This window comes from Ochotona princeps, chromosome 16 (genome assembly GCF_030435755.1).
Source record: "Ochotona princeps isolate mOchPri1 chromosome 16, mOchPri1.hap1, whole genome shotgun sequence".
NCBI classification, from domain to species: domain Eukaryota; kingdom Metazoa; phylum Chordata; class Mammalia; order Lagomorpha; family Ochotonidae; genus Ochotona; species Ochotona princeps.
Window position 1 is genome coordinate 29,735,732 of NC_080847.1, and position 20,508 is coordinate 29,756,239.

General features: G+C 42.2%; 1 protein-coding gene across 3 annotated transcripts in view; it reads right to left on the minus strand.

Annotated features, from left to right (window-relative positions):
• LONP2 (lon peptidase 2, peroxisomal) overlaps positions 1-20,508 on the minus strand; it is a 113,743-nt gene that overhangs the window by 73,116 nt on the left and 20,119 nt on the right. For 2 of the 3 annotated variants that reach the window (XM_058673994.1, XM_058673995.1), the window contains 2 exons: positions 19,210-19,304; positions 11,726-11,984 (listed from right to left, as the gene is read on the minus strand). In XM_058673994.1, the coding sequence (XP_058529977.1) occupies positions 11,726-11,984; positions 19,210-19,304 (354 nt within the window). Of the gene's footprint in view, positions 1-5,361; positions 5,466-11,725; positions 11,985-19,209; positions 19,305-20,508 lie in introns of those variants that run through there. The other variant, XM_058673996.1, reaches the window with a different exon arrangement.

The following is a 20,508-nucleotide window of genomic DNA, read 5'->3' on the forward strand; positions in this document are numbered from 1 at the left end:
CACAGATGGTACAAACCTTGCACCCTGTTTCCTAAGGAAGAGACAGCATACCCTTCCCTGTTGCCAGGTTTCTTATGAGCCTGGAAGACGAATGGTTATCTGGAACCACTCTTACTGCCCAGGGAAAGTACATCCTGGGGAAGGGGTCATTTCATGGATAGAGAAGCAGACAGGATTTACACAGGACAGGGAAGGTGTGTCTTCCAACTTGTAACCCAAAGCTAGTTAGCTAGCTCTGTCATTTCACTTCCTGATCAGACTTTTCCAACCTTTAATCCTAAGGGTTGCTGAAGGATGCAGATTCATCACATCTTCTGGAACTACTTCTAGCTGATTAGAGACATTGGACTTGCCCACCTTGGGTTCTGAAATCTCTTCCTAATTCATGAAATGGATATATCCCATGAACCTGAGAATTTCCAATCAATGTCAATGGTTGTGTCCCCTACCTAACTGATCCTCATTTCCTGATCCTTGCCTACGTGGTCCCATGCCCTAGGGCCCCAGACCCTGTCCCAACAGATGACCCTTGTCTGTGAGTAGCCCCATGACCTAGGTACCAGGCCTTGTTTCCAGCCCAGGTTGGTGACGACTCCAGCTCATGTAACTCATACCCCTCGTCCTGATCCAGCCAGACTGAGTGACCTAAGCGGCCAGGTGACTAAGTGACCCAGACTGTGTGGCAGCATGTAGCCCAGGTCCTCTCCCAAGAAAAAAACATATTTATCTCTTAATTTCATTTTTTAAAAACTTTTTGAAGTACCCTCATGTGAGTATATTCTGATTTTCATTTTTTCTATTTAATTCTGTATTTTGCCAAAAGTCACAGTAACATGCAATTCACACAGTGTCTTTGTAATAAGCTAATCCTCCACCTGTAGCACCAGTAGCCAAGATGGGAGGGAGTCAGTTCTAGTTCCAGCTGTTCCACTTCCAATCCTGCTCCTGGCTTATGCGCTGGGAAAGCATCAAAAGCTGGCTCAAGTCCTTAGGTCTCTGCATTCACATGGGAGACCTGGAAGAAACGCCTGGCTCCTGGCTTCAGATTGGCTCAGATCTAGCCACTGCAGCCATTTTAGGGAGTGAATCAGCAGATGGAAGATCTCTCTCTGTCTCTCCTTCTATGTATAAATCTGCTTTTCAATAAAAAATAAATACTTAAAAACATGCAACTCACTGGCTAAAAATAAACATACTTTGAATAAACATGTAGAATATGAAATCAGATGGTGAGAAATAAAAGCATTATGTCTACATCTGGTTGTTATTGTTATCCACATACCTTTGGTGGAACCTTTATAAATGTTTAAGTAGGTAAATGCTGAACACTGTGTTTCACTATTAAGACAGAATCAAAATCAATTGGCAGTGAGAACTGACTTACTTTTTCCATGACTCTATCTCCTGCCTCATTGTAACTAATAAGCAAATCCTAGAAAACCTACAAATATTAGTGTTTTGTGGCTTATCTGGGGATAATACAGAAAATATGAGAGCCATTTTGGTAAAGACACTCACAGTTTATTCCAGTCTAGATGAAATCAGAATTTTGTTTTAAGAATATTAATCCTTTCTATTTGCTGCTTGCTCATGATACAATATCTGAAAAGCAACACAGTATAGTAAAGTTGGCAAACATATCACTTCAATGACTTCTTCTGTCTGAATACATAATTAATGAGAATTTTTCATAAAACTGAAAGAGATTAATTTAAAAATGCATTCATATTTTTCTTAAAACTGTAGCAGGCAAGTCACAGATCTGTCAGAAAATGCAAAGGGTCTACACTTTTCATTTTTCAAAAAAATGAGTTTTAAACTTCAAAAACCAATTACAGATAATTATAATGTCTTCTATTTGCAGTGGTAATCAATGGCTTTTTGTTTTGCAAAATACCTATGTATCCAGAAACCTGGTCAACTTGTTATTGCCAGTGACACATTAAAACCAGAACAAGACGCATCCTACATCTTTCCCAAAATGTAAAGAGAGGGAAAGAATGGACATTTCTCTACCAGTTTTTCCTGCCTATTTAATTAAAGATCTCTTATAAGTAATACACAAGGCATTGAAATTATATTTACAAAGTTGGTAACACAAAATGGTTGTGTGTTCTAATGTTAAAAGGGCAGGATAATTTTACTGCTGAATAAAAAAGAACAAACAACACCCAATGAAAAATGCAGAAAATGTAAGTTAACAAAACTTATTTCTATGATAGAAAATCATAAGGATTTTTGTTCCTATAAAGTTTTCTACCAACATTGAGGGGTGTGTGTGTCTCAAGGTGGAACTGTTAGAGTGTGGGTAAAATGTTATTGTGGGGCAGTGTGAGATTCCTTTGTACTGAACAACTGCTACTTTGCTAGGCCAGGAGGTGCCTGGACTTTGGGAGGATTCCGCTGTAGCGATAAATCTGTTCCTTGCTGCCTTGCAACTTTGTGAAGGCAAGGGCACAGTTCTTCTCCGGTCCCAAAAACAGGAGGAAGATAAGAGTGTGAGAATGGGATGAGCCATAAAGATAGTGGGTATGGGAAAGGAACAGGCTCCCTGTGCCTGAAGGCCCTAAAATTATGAACATGTCTAAGGTTGTTACTTTTGATGTATTTCCCAGCCCCAAAGAGCCTATATAAGCTACTGTCTTGGGCTGTTCGAGACCGCCCGGCCTGGCTGGCCTGCGTGCCCCAAGTGCGGTCTGACCCCAGCATGCTGGCGCAATAAACTCTGTTTGCTGTTTGCATTACCAGTGAGACTCTTTGTCATTCTCTGGGGGTTGACTAGCTCGCACCCTGACATCTGGGGGCTTTGGCCCGGACTCTAACAGAACAAGTGATAAACTTAAACAATATCCTAATGATTTCAAAAAGAAAAACAGACCAAAGAACTAAGATTTCCATACAGTGTGTTAAAAAAAGCATCCACTTGTTAGGCCTCTAGCAATGACTCTAAAACCTTCCTGGGATAATCTGCACGGGTATACTCATCTAAAGCACAGTATGATTTCCAAAGGGATAATGAATGAAGTTTCCAGGTTCTGAATTCAACAGACACCCAGAAAGTACAGAGCATGTGGGGTCCTGTGCTGAATGTGCATCACGGAATGACACAAGTATAAGACACAGAGTAGACTGTCCACCCGACACAGGGAGGACTTTGTGCACACCGGCTGGAGATCCCTTACCCAAAAATCTTGACTGGAAGTGTCTCTGATTCTAGATTTTCTTCAGATTTTAGAATATTTGCATACATATAAAAGAATATCTTGATAGAACCCATTGTGATTCAGAGCACAAAACCAATTTATGTCTCACAACAACCTTGTACACATTGTCAAAAGATAGCGTCCTACAATATTTTTAGGTGCTTGAGTTTTGACTACAATCCACCACATGAGGCCAGGAAACAAACTTCCAGCTTTTGGTATCATGCTGGTGCTCAAAAATTTTTAGAGTTTAGACTGTTCTAGATTTTGACTTTTCACTTTAGGAGATGTGTCACTGGTATCGATAGTATCCCCATGGCTATTACGTCAGAAATGTTAGGAAGATGTATTATTTAATCATTAAAGGAGAACGCAGACAGTAAGTGATCCATTTAGAGAACAGTAAGGTTATAAGTGACTGCAGTCATATTACTGAAGAAAAAATAGGCTTATTCCTATTCTATTTGGGGATGTAGTCTGGGATCTTTAAATGTATCTATTTTAGAGAGGCCAAGAAGAGCTACATGGAAACCTATGATGTAAGGAGGACAGTACTTACACTACATATGACTACTGTGTTAAGATTTTAAAAATACAGTAAATGTATGTTGCTTAAGCCTTTTTTTTCCTCTGTAGGAACTAATAATTATTAAAAAATTAAATAATTAACAAATAATTAACTGCTTAACCTCAACCGTTTTAGGCAGCAATTGAAAACCACTTGTTTTTTTCATTTGAATATTGAGCCAAAAACTTCTTACACTGATATAATTTTATCATCTGAACAACTAATAATGTAACTAAAGAGTTAATATCAGCTGTGATTTGAGACACAGCAATAAGTATGTTTTATAAAAAAAAAAACAAACTGATGTGACTTCCCTGGCCTTGAGTTTGTGCCGGACCAGTGAACCTCAACCGGGAGTACTCCCAATAAAGCTCGCTTTGAGCTGAACCTTCATTCTGTGTGGATTCTTTTAATGGGGACTTGGATCAGCCATTACATTTGGTGCCAGAACCCAGGAGGAGACTCCAATCTGGAAACCGCAGCTCAGGCTCCAGACTGAGCCTCCCGCTCCTCCTCTGAACGACCTGGCAGTGTGGGGTGCCTCCCCTCTTACTGAACCCCCAGAAGACTTGTCCTATCCTGTCGTGTCCCCCACCTTCATGTGTGAAACGAGCGCTGGCATTTTCTGTGCCCGCCCCACCCCAGCCGGATGTCTCCTCGACTCCACAGGTCGCTCCTCCTCCTTTCAGGGGGCCCTCCCCTTCTTCTCTTTATTCCCCATTTCCAGTTCTTGCCTCGCCCGTTGGCCAGGCCTGGGGAGGGGTCTGTGGAGCCAGGTTCCACCCTCTCTGATCTACAGGTGCAGTTGGCACTGCCTTGCTGCCCCACCCTAAGCCCTACTCCTCTGCCTCCTTATATTAATCTTCCTTGTCCCTCTCTGGGATCCTGCCTGCCATCTTGCCTTTTTCCCTCTCTCCTTTTCCCCTCTCTCCTTTTCATTCCTCTCTGTCTGATGGTCGTCTCTGCTTTCCTCACCGGGGATCTGAGCTGCCACAATCACCTCTTCAGACTCCAACTCGGACTACTTGTGAAGAAACCTTTCATAGCCATTGCTGACCACATGTACTACTCCAATCAGATCAACAGCGGTGATGGGAGAGAGCTTGGCACCCATCCTGCCCCTTCAGTATGTCTGCACTCCTGACAGTGAGCACACACTGCTGGCAGCCCCCACGCAGTTTCTCCTGGAGAAGTTCCTTCAGCATGATTCTTACAACTCTTCCCCAAAGCCATCCAGAATTTCAAGAGTCGCCTCCTGGCTATCGACTGCTACCTTAACTCCAGATGGGAGAAGCAGCAGAGAGAGCACCAGCACACACCTGTTAAGGGCTCACTCTCCCTGAGTCCACATAGCCCAAACAGGGTCACATGGAAGCCAGGATCCAGAACTCCAACCTTCCCTCCCACCAGTGGAGAGGAGTCAAGACAGTTGAGCCATCACTAGCTGCCTCCCAGAGTGTACACGAGTGGGAAGTTGGACTCTGGAGGGGATCTGGGACTCGGCCCTGACACTGGGTCTCACTGAAACAGAGGGGTTGTGGGCGCGGATGTCAGAATGCCAGTTCCTGAATTTTTCATACTGATACTTACTCACGCAATTTGGGGGAAGCACGGTTTATTCAGGAATTTTTCAGAGCATGGTGGGAGCTCGTGTGGGGCTGAGAAAGAGAAGCCAAGAAGTCCAAGGGGCTAGTCTAGGGCATCAGAGGACCATGCCCGAGTTCTGGCATCTCTAGGCAACAGCTTGTTGCTAATCAACGCCCATTGTGAGCTGCCTATATAAGTCCCAGCATGCTTTGCTCTGGTGGTACTTTGTGGGACTGTCTGAATGAGGTGGATGCTGTCTAAGCGTTCCAGGGCAGTTAAGTCACCCACAGCCATAGACACATACTTGGCACAAAATATCCAAGAGACTGACACCAGATCTAGAAAGTTCAAACAGGAATCTGCCCAAGTCCTTGACTCTCTTGGGCAATTCTCCTCAAAGAAGATTTTCCAAGATACCTGAAAGATTTACTAGAGGCCTCCAGTCGGAGAGCATTCACAGAAGAGTCAGCAGAGCTGACAAAGCCTGTTCTGGGTGAGCCTGCTCAAGGCCTTGAAGAAGCCGTGGAAATACTAGAAACATCTCTGGCAACCAAAGAAACCACAATCAGGCATCTCAAGGAAGAAATACCCAGAATGGTTTCTTCAAAGAATGACACCACCACACTGGAGACGCAAACCAGCAGATGTCTTCACAAAAATAGACAACTAAAGGAAAAACAGGCATATTTGACAAAATTAATGAAAGATAAAGGCATTTTCATGAATGCCAAAAATAGGCAATTACGTTCTCTGAACAAGCAGCTGGCAGAGAAAGAGACAGAGAATAACACTTGGACATAAATCATGAGAAAACTCTGTAACACCCTGGCTGAGACTACAACACTGGAGACTGGAAAAGACCAAGTCTTCAGAACTCAGAAAACTGAAGAAGAATCCACATGTGTTAGAGAAACTAGTAAAAGGAAAGGCCAAAACTCACCAGCTACACACACTGGAAGACACCCTTCACAAGAAAGAAGAGAACAGGATTTTGCAGCAAAACATGACCGAATTAGAAGAAGCAGTGTCTGCACTACAGATGGATATTGAGAAACAAACAAGAACAGGAGAAAAGCCTAGACTGAGCTCAGGAAAAGAACAACTTTGGAAGCTCCAACAGGAAGATGCCATGTCTGTCCCAAAGAAGGAAGTGGCTACCTGTGCACTGAGGGAGGAGCTCCACACTGGGGAGCAGAGCTGAAAGAAAACCAAGACAGATCCCAACAGCTCTTCAGTGCCAGAGTCCAAGTTCCAGCAGGAGGGTGATGAAACGCTGCTGGCCATGCAACAAGATGAGCTAAATAGGAAGAGGCCCTGCAGAGCACGGTGAAGCATTCACAAGACAAGTTAAGCTGGGATCAGGACAGGGACTGCTTGCATAGTCCCAAGATTCTCACTTGCCTGAAGCCTTGCAGGAAGCAGATGGATGTGCTGCAGTTGGGAGCGGGAGCAGAGAGCAAACCCCTGAGCAGCACCCCTAGCTGCTCAAGACACCCTGTGAGGAAGCACAGATGCCGCTGCCTACACTGGTCAGCTGCACTGCCAGCCTGAGTGGCCAGGCTGAGGCAAAGGTGGAGCCAAAGCAGCTTGCTGCTGAGTCCAAGCCCTCCACCACAGGGCACAAGAAGCTGATGGCCACCAAGGTTATGGGAACTGTGATATGGTTCAATGTCCAGTTCAGATATGGCTTCATCAGGCAAGAAGACATCTTCGTTCATCAGACCGCTATGAAGAGCGACAATACCAGGTATTACCCACCTAGCCTAGCAGACGGTGGGATTGGGGAGTTCAGTGTGGAGGAGGGCCGAAAGAGCATGCAGGTGCCAATGCCACAGGCCCCCATGGAGCTGCAGTGCGGGGCAGCAGATATGTGGCTGAGTGGCGCCATTCCCAGTGCTTCCCAAAATGCAGGGCTCCTTAGTGCCAACCCCTCCAGAGCCACACTGAGGGCTCAGGCAGCATGTGTGACAGCCAGGCCCAACCTCGCTGGCCCCAAAGGCTGACGAAGGCTACTCTACTACCAGCCGAGACCCTACTGGCTCCAAAGATGGGATTCCCGCACTCCGGTGTTGGGTGAAGGAGTGGAAGGTGCCTAGGACCCAGCTGTAGAAAAACATCACGTACACAGCCAAGACCAGGGAGAAGACACCCAAGGCCGGCAGCCACCTCTCAGGCACTCCCCACGCAGCTTGTCAGACAGCCCTAAACACCAAGATGGCACAGAGGCCAGGGCACCCCAGCGCACTGCTGACAATCCACCGGCTCCCCAAACAGTGTAGGGAAGCCCTGCCTTCGCATCAGCACCACTGTCCCCTTTACTCACCCAACAACCAAGGACTCTGTCAACTCAGAGAACAAAAGAACCGAGGTAAAGACCTTCAGCATCCATTTGTGATGAGTTTTTTGACACTTAAAGCCTGATAGAACTGTCTACATTTTTAGCAGCTGAGTTTTTACATAAGGCTATTTTTTGTGGTCATGGAAATTTGTTCCCTCATAACGTCTTTTAAGGATTGTCAAATTTCTACATCATTTCAAGGTGAGGGGTTTTGAAAAATTTTTTTAATTTGTCAATTTATTCTAACATCTTTAAAGTACAACTTATTTTTAAGAAAATAAACAAGAAAAAATATGGCGTGGTCAACTAATACAATTTTCCAATTGAGTACATATTAGCTTATTATGTTAGTGAAGTCGAAAATATGCAAGAAAAAATAATCTCATATGATTATCCCTAGTAGAAGTTAAAGAGGATTTTGAAAAAGATAAAAGCACATTTAGAGTTCTCTGCCTTGAAAGACAGAGAAATCAGTGTGCTGCTGCTAACAAGAAAAGTTTACAATTTAACAAGAAATGTCTACAGAACATCTTAACAATGCAAATGTAGAAAAGCAGCACAATGTGGAACCAACAGTTAAACAAGATCTATCAGGAACTGGAACCCACTTCTCAGGGACTGGTGACATTCTGAACTGTCTGGAAGAATATGTGGACAAAGTCCTAACAAAGTTCAATTTCCACAGCTTTTTGGAGGTTATTTATTGAAACAGTGCACTCAGGACATGTAAGGAGCTCATTTCTGCCTGAAGTTGGGTGTGGAACGGGAGGGGGAGAGGGGGTTGAAAAGACAGTAGGAATTTATGGGGACCAGCCCTGTAGCATGACAGGCCAAGCATCCCACATGGGCACTGAGTCTAGTTCTGCCTTCGCCACTTGCAATCCAGCTTCCTGCTCATGTGCATGATAAGCAGTAAGAATAAAGTAGATTTTGGGGCCCCTGCCACCCACGTGAGGGAGCCAGACAAACTTGTATCCCCCAAATCAGACTGGCACAGTTTGGCTTTTGCTGCCAGTTAAGCAGTGAACCAGCAGATGGAAAATCTCTGTCTCCTTTATCCCCTGTAATCTGCCATTCAAATAAATTTCTTTAAAAATTTTTTTTAAAAATCCTGATGAAATACAGATTATTTTGAAAACATGGTTCATAAACCTATATCCTAAAAGAGACATTTCATCTCATGTCTGTGATGAGATCCTAAGTTGTTTAAATGCAATATTTAAAAGTTTGAATCCCAACAATGGATAGCAGGAAGGGTCCTGGTGGAGATGAGAGAAGCATCGAGGGGACTGCAACTCCAGCAGGCAGCCTGGGGCGCAAGCATCACCCATTCTTCAAGCTGCTCCTCAGCCAACAATGTGGGGTCAGACTATTATTATTCTCCTGGTGTAAACTCACCCTGGCTTTTTCTTTCCTCATTACCACTTAACTCTAAAAATACACTCCTGGCTGTTTCTTAACTGAACTTTCAGTTTACTAGCAACTTCCTTCATATAAACAGGTACTTCCAGCAAAAGGCTGGAGTCCCATGCATGGAAAAACAGGGTAAGCAAGATACAAAATCAAAAAAATAAGCAAGATGACATAGAGCCGCTCTGTTTTTCCTGGGCTATTTTAAGACTGTGGAACAGTGGTGCCTACTCAGAGGCAAAGGGAAAAACAAAACTTTTCATGAACTCTGGTTGTAAGCATGTGACCAATCTTCAAATGCCAAGACCTGGGTGTTTCCTAAATGCCTCAACCGTCACATGAAACTCAACACATTCCCACAGACACCGCCCATGGCTAGGCCACAATGCTCCGGGTTTCCTACTCCCCACCTCTCTGCCAGCCCTTCACCTCCTCGGGCAGGAGCACATACTGGCTGCCACCCTCTTCTTTTAATATAGTCACAAAGTACACTAGCTTAAAAAAAATCAGAACAAGTTTTATGTCAGATTTAAAAGCACGCTCTGTTTAAATCCAACGATGCTGATAAGCTGTGACAAGAGCCATGACATACTGCTCACCACTACTAGGCAACAGATACATTTCCCCTCACATTTAGCCCACAGATTAAACGATACTGACAGCAGGACTTAGAATACAATTTAAAAAGCCATACTGAAGCTTATAAATATGAATCTGTTATACCGAAAATCTGAAATTAAAACAATACTAAGCTAATTTTTAATGACTGCACACTTGGTGCCAGGCACTGAATGAGTGCTTTGCAAGTCCTACTGAATAATCAACACAACTATGGAGAGGATGAACTGTTTACATGCCATGTGTCTAGGACAACAATCCCACACAATACAATTTTCGTAAGCATACTTTTGAATACCATTGAACTCCTGTACAGCATTGTGTCACAGACAGGAAAAGAAATAAAAAACAACTAAGGGTATAAATCAAGTTAGGTGAACAAGAAATATATTTCAAAAGCTCTACAGCTAAAATGACAAAAATGAGGCCCTAGCTTATCCGAGACTGGTCTTTACAAAAAGCAACTACAGCCTCTAGTGGTGCTTAGGAGAATAAACTTGCTTCATAACAAAAAGAAATCAATATTCTCAGTTCTCTGCTCAGATATGAACCGCTCTCAGGCCATTTATTAAAATCTTAGGATTATTATTATAAGGAGTGTAAATAAGTAAGAGAGAACAAAATAACTTCCTCATAAAAAAGTTTCTAGAAAAGATTCCCTCTCTCCCTATGAATGATGCAATCAGGAAATGCTAATAACGCAATCACATTCTTTTCCAGGTAATTCAGTATACCTATATGTTTAAACTTCTCTTAAATTTTTATTTATTTGGAAAGCAGAGAGACAGAGGTGTTCCAACTGCTGATTCACATCGCAAACATGTTCAACTGCTGGGGTTGGACCCTAAGCTAGAAGTCTAGAACTTAATTGGGGTCTCCTATGTGGGTGGCAGGGCCCCAACTTCGTGAGCCATCACCACAGCACACACTACTGCAATCAGCAGCAGAGCTGGGACTGAAATCCAGCCATGATGATATGAAGGTACCCCAGGCTGCAGTTCAACTGCTACAACAAATACTATCGCTAAACTTTTTTAAAGATTTAGAACACTACACTTTAAAGTGTTCTTTACTATAGAGCTACATTTTCTCACAACTTACAGTTGCTATGAAGTCCTTACATGAAATACTTCCTAAGAGATCTTTCAATCATGAACACAGGGGTCAGAGAAAACCAAACGACGGACATGTGACTTTAACACTGTCAGATCAGTCGGAGGCACAGTCCCTACAGTATAATACAGCTTTCATAGTACAAAATTCAAAGATAAACCCTCAACAACTACAGTAACCTTTCTCATTACTCACATTCACTGCTACAAATCAGACTTACTAAGTTTAAATTGTAGCAAAACAAACATGTTGTCAGAGATTCTTTATCTCCTATTTTCCTAAACTAGCGCAATTCTTTTTTACAGATATGGGCCATTATTTATGGAATGCTACTGTTCCAAGACAAATGTAAAGATACAATCAAATCTGATCATAAATAACATCGTCACAAATGAAATTCTAAGAAAGCTGAAGCATAAAGCAGTTACCCACCGTCACACAAGAATCGAGGTCAGCAGGGATGCACACCATGTTGCTTAGAGGCCCCACGCTAGCCAAGTCCTGGAAACGCCCTGACAGCAATGGTTCAAGCAGCTGGCTCAGCAACGCCGCCCATACAGGACACCTGGCGCCTGTCTTTCACCTGCCCCAGCCTCACTGGTGCAGGCATTCAGACACTGAACCAAGGGAGGGCGGATCTGTATCTTGATGCTTTTCAAACAAAATCGCTCATAGAGTGACGAGTCTTCAGAAAAAATTCAGGGGAATAAGTTTTAAGGAAAAACCATGTGTGGACTTTAAAAGCTTTTTGTGCAAACATAAACATTTTATAATTCCGGATACCATGAACTTTTGAAGTCCCCCCACGTATACATATGTACATACATGCATAAATCTTCAATGAAATGAGAAGGGAAGTCAGAAATCAAACTGGCAGAGGTATCCTACCTGTGTCCTCGAATGTCAGACTGGTCACACACTCCTCCGAGTGCAATCCTGTGGAACTCCCGACCCAGAGTCTTGGCCACTGATCTCCCCACACTTGTTTTACCAACTCCAGGAGGGCCAACAAAGCAAAGAATTGGACCCTTCAGGTTATTTTTCAGCTGCCTAACAGCCAAGTACTCCAGCACTCTTTTCTTCAGTTTTTCCATGGCATAATGATCATTATCCAGAAGAATCCGGGCTGCTCGAATGTCTAGGCGGTCTGTCAAACAACCCAACAGAAATAAGTCGATCATGTGGGATTTTTAAGTGAAGAACTCCATTCAAGTCTGGTAAGAAACAAAATCTTTTTCAGAGAAGTGATGTGATAAGAACAGATCTGGATCCTTCCCAATGAGTCTTCAGAGAGACCTGAACTTGGTTCGGCTTTCTGTTCAACATTTACTGACTGCTAATCAGACACTTGGCACCACTCAATTAAAAATGTCATGTTCACATCTTTCCATCTGGAATAATTTTCTGGATATACAATTTCTCATAAAAACAAAGTCTCCACATATTTATTTGTGTTGACATTTTCTCCTTTAATTTTTTTCTATTATAACAGTAATAAATACTCATTCTAAAAACCCTGACAACTCTAGTAAACAAGTCACCCATAATCTCACATCCCTAAGAAAGCATCACAACATTCATTTTGGTATGTGTTATTCCAGGCTACGTGTCTGTATGTATGTGTCTGATGTTTAAGTTTTTTAAAGGAATGATAGAACGAGTCCAATATTTAATTTTTTTTTTTTCAAACGACTGATTGATTTGCTGAAAAGCTAGAGTGACAGACAGGGAGGGAGACAGATAGCAGGAGAGAGACAAAGAGGGGTCTTCCATCAGTTGGTTCACTCTCCAAATGTTCATAGCAGACAGGGCTGGGCCAGGCCAAAGCTAGGAGCTGGGAATTCAAGTCGGCCGTGTGAGTGGTAGGGACACAACACAACCACTTGCACCATTTTTACTACCTCCTCGGGCGTAGTGGAGTAGTGGGACATAACTCCGCACTCGTTGGTAAGGATGCAGCTACCTCCAACAGCAGCTTTCCCGGCTGAGCCACAATAATCACTCCAATAGAACTATTTTTAAATGGGGTTTTATAGACTTTTCAAATGCTGTAAAAATTGCTTTCATTATAAGTATTGTGGACAATTTTCAATGTCACATGCATTTTTCAGTAGTTATGGCAACTTGATATGATTCCATCATTAATTTCCCATATTCACTTAATTCCTTATTGCTGAGACTTTAGGTTGTTTACGATCTTTACAACTACATATATAAATAAAGCTTCAAGGGCAGCCATTTCGTCTAGAGGTTAAAGCACCTATGCCTTACACTGGACTGCTTGGATTTGACGTCCAGCCGTGGCTTATGATTCTAGTTTCCTGTTTTAAGGAGATCCTAGGAGGCATGAATGACTCAAGTGATAGGCCTTTGGGGAGAGTGAACCAACAGAAGGGACTGTTGTCTCTGGGACAGCAAGCTAATCCTTCGCCTTTCAGCAGAGGTTTCCCACATCAGAACCAGTTCATGTCCCAGCTGTTCCACTTTCAATCCAGCTGTTTACAGCCTGAGAAAACAGCACAGGATGGTCCAAAATCTTAGGCCTCTGCACCCCGTGGGAGGCGAGCTTCAGATCAGCTCAGTTATGGCCACTGTGGCCATTTGAGGAATGAACCAACAGAGGGAAGACTTCTCTATCTCTCCGTCCTTTTCTTAAAATCTGCCTTTCCAATAAAAATAAATAAATCAATCTTTAAAAAATAAGTAAGTAGATTTTAAAATAGAACGCTTCACATCATATATCCTTATAAATAAACCTTTACATATCTTTTGTTTCCTTCAGCTGATCTTCCCCAAACAGAAGTGTTAGAGAATTTTTTTTAATTGTATTTTTTAAATAGGGTGAGCAAATTTCATAATACAGATTTAGGACCACAGCGATACTTCCCTCCTTCCCATGTTTCTCACCCGCTCTCCTCTCACTAAGAAAAGTTGTATTGATTAGTCTGTTAGAGGTGTATGGATGCGTCTGTTTCTAAGAGAAGAGCTTTCATCAAGTTTAACCAATGTGCTTTAACATCTGAAATACCCAGGCTATTAAATAGGAGGTTCCAGCAGCCAGGATGACGTCACTGCCCGGTGGCTCTCAGTGGCTAGCCAGAAACAATGGCCAGCCACAGGATCCCACCAGGCTGAAAGAGCAGGGAGCAGGGAGGCAGCAGCACACATCAAGTCTACCCTCCAAGTACTGGGAACTTGGCATGTATTATTCCTAAAGGGAAAATAATGGACCATGGATGGTAGCTTGGCTCCTAAGTTAGTTCATAAAAACCTAGCTGAGCAATTTATACGCATATGTATGTATACATATATAATTTAATTATAAAGCTATTAATTTGATTAGAGTCCTGGGTGATTTCAAAAAGGAAAAATAAAGTTTTTCTGGCTTCAGAATCCAATTATACAAATAAGCAAAAGAAAGTTTCCTGCTTGTTTCACTTATGCTAACCTTGACTCTCAAATCTATAATACACACAAAACCCTCAAGCCAATCTCATTTTCCAGCCTCTATTAAAAGACTAGCTCCAACAGAATTGATTCTAGTTATATAAAAATGGTAAAATGTTAGGTTATTAATAATTATATCTTACCATGTCTAAAGAAGAAAACAATTTCCATCAAAACACCAGTCTGGGCCTAAGAACATTTGTTATATTACAGTACTGATTCCTGATTAATACATTTAATAAGTTGAAAATAGAATTTTAGGCAATTCTATGCTGGAATAGATTAAATATTTAACGAAGAATTTCATCCAAGAAATTTATGTCAAGTAAATACAATGCTAGACATTTTCTCAATCCTTTAACAAAAGTAATTTCCATACTGTATGAATTATTTTCTACTTTTCTACAGAAGATGTATGTGTTCTGATGATTTTTTTTTTAAAGATTTATTTTCACTGCAAAGGCAGCTCTACCAAGAGGAGGAAAGAGAGGGAGATCATCAGGCCGATGATTCTCTCCCTAAGTGACAGCAACAGCCAGAGATGCGCTGATCCAAAGCCAGGAGCCCAGAGCCTCCAGGTCTTCCATGCGGGTGCAGGGTCCTAAGGCCTCAGGCCGTCCTCACATGCCTTCACAGGCCAGAAGCAGGGAGCTGAATGGGAAGTGGAGCTACCAGGGTTAGAACCAGTGCCCATACGGGATCCCTGCATGCTCAAGGTGAGGACTTTAGCCCCGAGGCCACCAAGCTGGGCCCCTGATTATTGTTTTTAATGACTGAATGTATGACCTGTATTTCGAATAACACAATAACTTAAAAACTTGAATATAAATTCCTGTTTCCAACTGGAATACTAAAACGGACTCTTCCTACTTCACCTAAATCAGCAAACTTGTTTTTTTCTAACTCCTTTCTGCTTTTGATTTCCATCTCAAAACTCTACACAACTAGGTAGGCTTATTATATAAAAATTATGAATGACATTTTTAGTTTTGTAATGAAACATCAATCATTTAGACCTAATTCTGTACAGAAATTGTTTAGGAGCTCAACAGGACTCCTTTTATACCACAATTTACTTATCTTCTTTTCTTTGTTGAAATGCTTAGCAAATGAGAAAACTATCTTCACGATGGGAATATGGGCTCCCTACTATGCTGATGAAAATGGACAACACCAGAGGAGTCTCACAGACTTAGCTTGTACCTGCTTCCTCTAACAGGAGCCGCAGAAACTTAACGGATTAAAATTCAAAGATTGCCAAAATTTTTTAGCCAATTAATAGCTGTGTGCATTATTAAACATATTAAATGGTTCTAACCAGATAGGGGTGTGGGCTATTTTAAACTCTCATACATTTAAAAAAATTATCATTTTTGTAAAGAATTATTTCTTTATTTCCTTGAAAGGCAGAGTTACAGGGATAGGAGGAGAAACAGGGAGAGATAACATCTATACTTTCCAAAGGGCTGCAGTGCCTGGGGCTGGGCCAGGCTGAAGCCTAGAGCCCAGAGTTTCTTCCAGGTCTCTCAGGTTGGTGCAGAGGCTCAAGCACTTGGGCCATCTCCCACTGCTCTCCCAGATGCCTTAGCAGGAAGCTGGACCAGAAGTGGAACAGCCAGTTCTGGAAAGGGCATTGATATGTGATTCCAGTGTCAGAAGCAAAGGCTTAATGCACTGTGCTACAAGGCCAGTCCCAACCCTAACACTTTACCCCAGCATAATTTAACACAGATATGGTTCACTCTCGTTTTTGGTTTGTTTTTAGGATTTATTTATTTTTATCAGAAAGGCAGATATATAGAAAGAAGGAAAAACTGAGAGAAAGATTTTTCATTGTTGGTTCACTCTCCAAATGGCCACAACAGTCAGAGCTGAGGTGATCTGAAGCCAGGAGCTTCCTCCAGGTCTCCCACTCAGGTGCAAGGTCCCAAGGCTTTGGGCATCCTTTGCTGCTTTCCCAGGCCATAAACAGGGAGCTGAATGGGCAGTGGAGCAGTCACAACATTAGCCTGCACTCCATAGGGTGCTGGCACTTGGAGGTGAAGGATTAGCCAGTTAAGCTAAAGCACTAGCCCGGGTTCTCTTTCAGACTAAATTAATCATCTCAGAGATGGAAAGAATGACCCTCTATAGATTAATAATAGGCAGTTTTTAAAATATTCAAATGTATGGAGCAGCTGAGGTAGTGAAGCAAGCTAGCCTCTGCTGAAGTGCTGGCATTCCATGTGGGCACCAGTTCAGATCCCAGCTGCTCCACTTCTAACCAAGCTCCCAGATAATGGCCTAGGAAAGCAGCAGAGGATGGCCCAGGTCCTTGGGTCCCTGAAGCCATGTGGAAAACCTGCAGGAAACTGCTGGATCCTAGCATAGGGCTGGCTCAGCTCTGGCCATTGCAGCTATTTGGGGAGTGAACCTACGATGGAAAATCTGTCTCTCTCACTCAAGGTAAATTAAAAAAAATTTAATACACATATTCATATTTAACATATTGAAAGCTGGTATGTGTGGCACATTTTCTGTGGGACATAAGTGTAGGCCCTGGTCTCCCAAGGGTTAACTCTACAGCTTAGCTTGTTTCTAAGGGATAACAGAATGGGCAATCTTGGCCTAATGCATTTAGCCCCTGGCTTGACTGCAAGTTCCCTCTTCTTTACTTTCCTTTTGTTAAGATGCCCCCAGGGGAGCTTAGGTGTTGCTTAAACATTGGGATAATACTGGGCGGGACTAAGCAGACTATAAAGATGCAGGATACTTGGAATAAACTTGGCATTCTGTGTACAAGAGTGACCCACTGCGTGTTGTCTTGTGTGTTGTCTGTTTGTGACCCTAGCCCCTCCGCTCGGCTTGGGGTACGCGGCGACGCGGGCGTTGCCGACACATTAGTTATTTCAGAACCAAGATTTTTGAAATCTCTAGCATTTTTAATACAGAAAATTTACTAGTGAGAATAACATAGCCATTCAATTTTTAAAAGCCTACAGAAAGCCCCTCTTACATGTACAGTGGTTTAGGCAACTAATCCTCTGATAAACTTAATAAATCTGAAATGTAAAAATGACAAGTTTCCAATAAAAGAAGCAAATATAACTGAGATGATTCAGACATTGGTAGATGACTACCAGAGATGATCCAGAACAGACGTCGGCAGCCTGAGGACAGCAGTCTGCGGGCAACAGAGCGGGCTAGGAGACTCAGCACAGCAGTCTGCGGGTAATGCAGCGCTTGTCCAAAGAAGAAAACCCTCAGATGGAGGGGTTCCTACGACAACAAGTCCAAGGAACTTGTGTATTCTGTGCAGAATTCTGCTCAATTCCTCCGTCTGGTCACATGGTGCCCTGAAGCTGTCAGGGGCTACTAAGCGGTGGGAACCGGGTTGTGACTCTAGAACATTGCCATCTTAGCAAGGAAATTTGATACCCTAGGAAAATACAGCCCAATGTGGTAGCTCAGTGAGCTCATCCTCCCCTTGCAAGCGCAGGGATCCCACTTTGGTACCAGTTTATGTTCCAGCTACTTCATTTCCTATCCAGTTCCCTGTTTATAGCCTGGGAAAGTAGCGGAGGATGGCCCAAAGCTTTGGCGCCCTGCACCTATGTGGGAGACCTGGATGGAAGATTTTTCTCTTTCCTTCTCTGTATATCTTCCTTTCCATCAGAAAACAAATAAATGTCTTAAGTGAAAAAGAAAAGAAAAGAAAAAGAAAACTACTGGGAAGAAGAGCAGAGCAGGTTCCGCCCCCTTCTGGAGAGCAGCCTCTGCCTCCCCTCCCCTCTCCGTCCCCATGATCTTTACTTTGTGTCTCTGACACTCTAATTGCATATCTTCTTTCTCTTCACCGTGGCTCAAGTTGCCCAGGCCATGCCAAAGATAACTGAATATATCTCAAAGGAATAGGGATATGATAAATGGTGACTTATTCAAGATAAATGTTTTGTTAAGGAGAAGTACAATACTGCATAGTTTCTATAGCTATTAAGGAAGTTATGAAGTTTGGCATGGTTGTGTACCAAGCCAATCCTCCACCTGCTAGCACTGGCATTCCACATGGGCAATAGTTCATGTCCTGGCTGCTCCACTTCTGATCCACTTCTCTGCTTATAGCCTGGCTCCCAACTTTGGATCAGCTCAGCTCTGGCCACTGCGGACACTTGGGAAGTAAACCAGCAGACAGAAGACTTCTCTCTCTATTCTCTCTACAAAATCTGCCTTTCAAATAAAAATAAATAAATCTTAAAAAAGGAATTTTTTTGTATTTTTAAAATTTGCTCACAGGGCAGACCTTAAGTGTCCTTACCATCAACACAACCACACATTATAAAAGCAAATAACAACAATAAAAAGTGGGCCTAGATCAACAGCTCAGTGACTAAATCCTCATCTTGCAAGCACTTGGGATTCCATATGAGCACTGGTTCATGTCTCAGCTGCTCCACTTCCCATCTTACTCCCTGTTAATGGCTTGGTAAGGCATTAGAGGATGGCTCAAGGCCTTGGGACCATGCACGCATGTGGGAGACCCAGAAGAAGCTCCTGGCTCCTGGCTTTGGATTGGCTCAGCTCTGGCCATTGCAGCCACTTGAGGAGTAAACCAGCGGATGGAAGATCTTTCTGTTTCTCCTCTCTCTGTAAATCTGTCTTTACAATAAAAATAAACAGATCTTTTAAAAACAACAATAACAACAATAAGAGGTGTGGGAGGAAATTCTGGGAGGTGAAGGGAGGTGTTCATGATCTTGATGGCAGTAAAACTCACTGTGATGTGATCATGACATCTGTGCAATAGCTGTTATCATTCCTCATCAAAATGTCTGAAACTAAAACTAAAAATTAACTTAGCAGTACAATGACTGAGAAAACTTCAAATGAGAATTTGAATGATCTGAGTGACAATTTAGTGGAAAAAAGGTGTTATTTTGTTGGCTCACCTGTTGTACTTTTGTTCCAAGGAAGCTCTACCATAAGTTCCAAATAATTTCTAGTCAGAGCATATTCTGGCATTGACTGAGGCATTTTTTTGAGCCTGTGGATAAAAAAATGGTAAATATGGTAAATAACATAGAAAAAATCCCATAATAATTAAGTATACCTTTATATATATGTATACGCACACACACACACACACACACACACACACCATGCACACAAGGTACTTCAAAAATTCATGGAAAATTTAAAAAAATCTGAAATCCATGTATAGTGCTTTCATAATACACATAACATACATTATCATGAACTTTTAAAAGATGGGTCAATTTGGTTAAACAAATTTGGAAAAGTTTTGAAACATCTGGTTAGTAAAAGTTGATTTTGTTTTCTAATGTATTTATTTTGCTTGTAACACATTTGTTCTGTTAAAAAAAAAGATAACTAATAGACCGGGAGAGCAGGTGGTGAATAAGACAATAGCCATTAATATACTTATCACAGTAAGACTGCAGCAGCTAATCATACATCACAATAACTACATATGCCGTATCAGAGATGAGGTCTGCTCACTGCAGCAAACTAACATCAGAAGTTACCAGAAACACGACCTGTATACTACAAGGTAGTTCTTAACAAAGTGTTCTGTGCATAACAGATGTTCTACATTTACTAACCCATATTAGAATTAGTGCAACATACTCTTTGCAATGGACGTTTACTCTAGCAGTTGAGATACGGATTTCTCACATAGAAATATCCAGGCTTGATATCCAGTTCCTGTGCCTGACTCCAATTTCCTACCAGTGGAGATGCCAGGAGGCAGCAGTAACATCTGGAATGATTGGTTTTCCATCATTCATGTTGCCAACTTGCACCACGGTCCCAGCCATGGGCCTGGCCATTGGGACCATTCGGCTAGTGAACCGTCTGTCAGGACCAATCACATTCTTCTTTTTATGAAAGCTTATTTTTCCTCTCTCAAAAAATAAATATAAATTAATATTTTCAACTGTGCTCATTAACTGTGAGCCTCAGCAAGTCAAACTGTTAAGGATCCAAGCAGATTCATCATAATTAACTAATAAAATGCAAAGCAGTTGGCAACTATAAGGTAAGCAAAGGGGAAAAAAAAAGGTTTTGTATTTATCCCTGAGGTTCTTTAGAAAGTACAATCAATCCATATGCCCTATTTTGTCATCAGGATTTCCTTGTATTTTGTATAAAAAGAAATCCATAGTTCCTCCCCCTCTGGAGTTTATAACCTAAAGAATTAAAGAGTGATGTATGAAGAACACAAT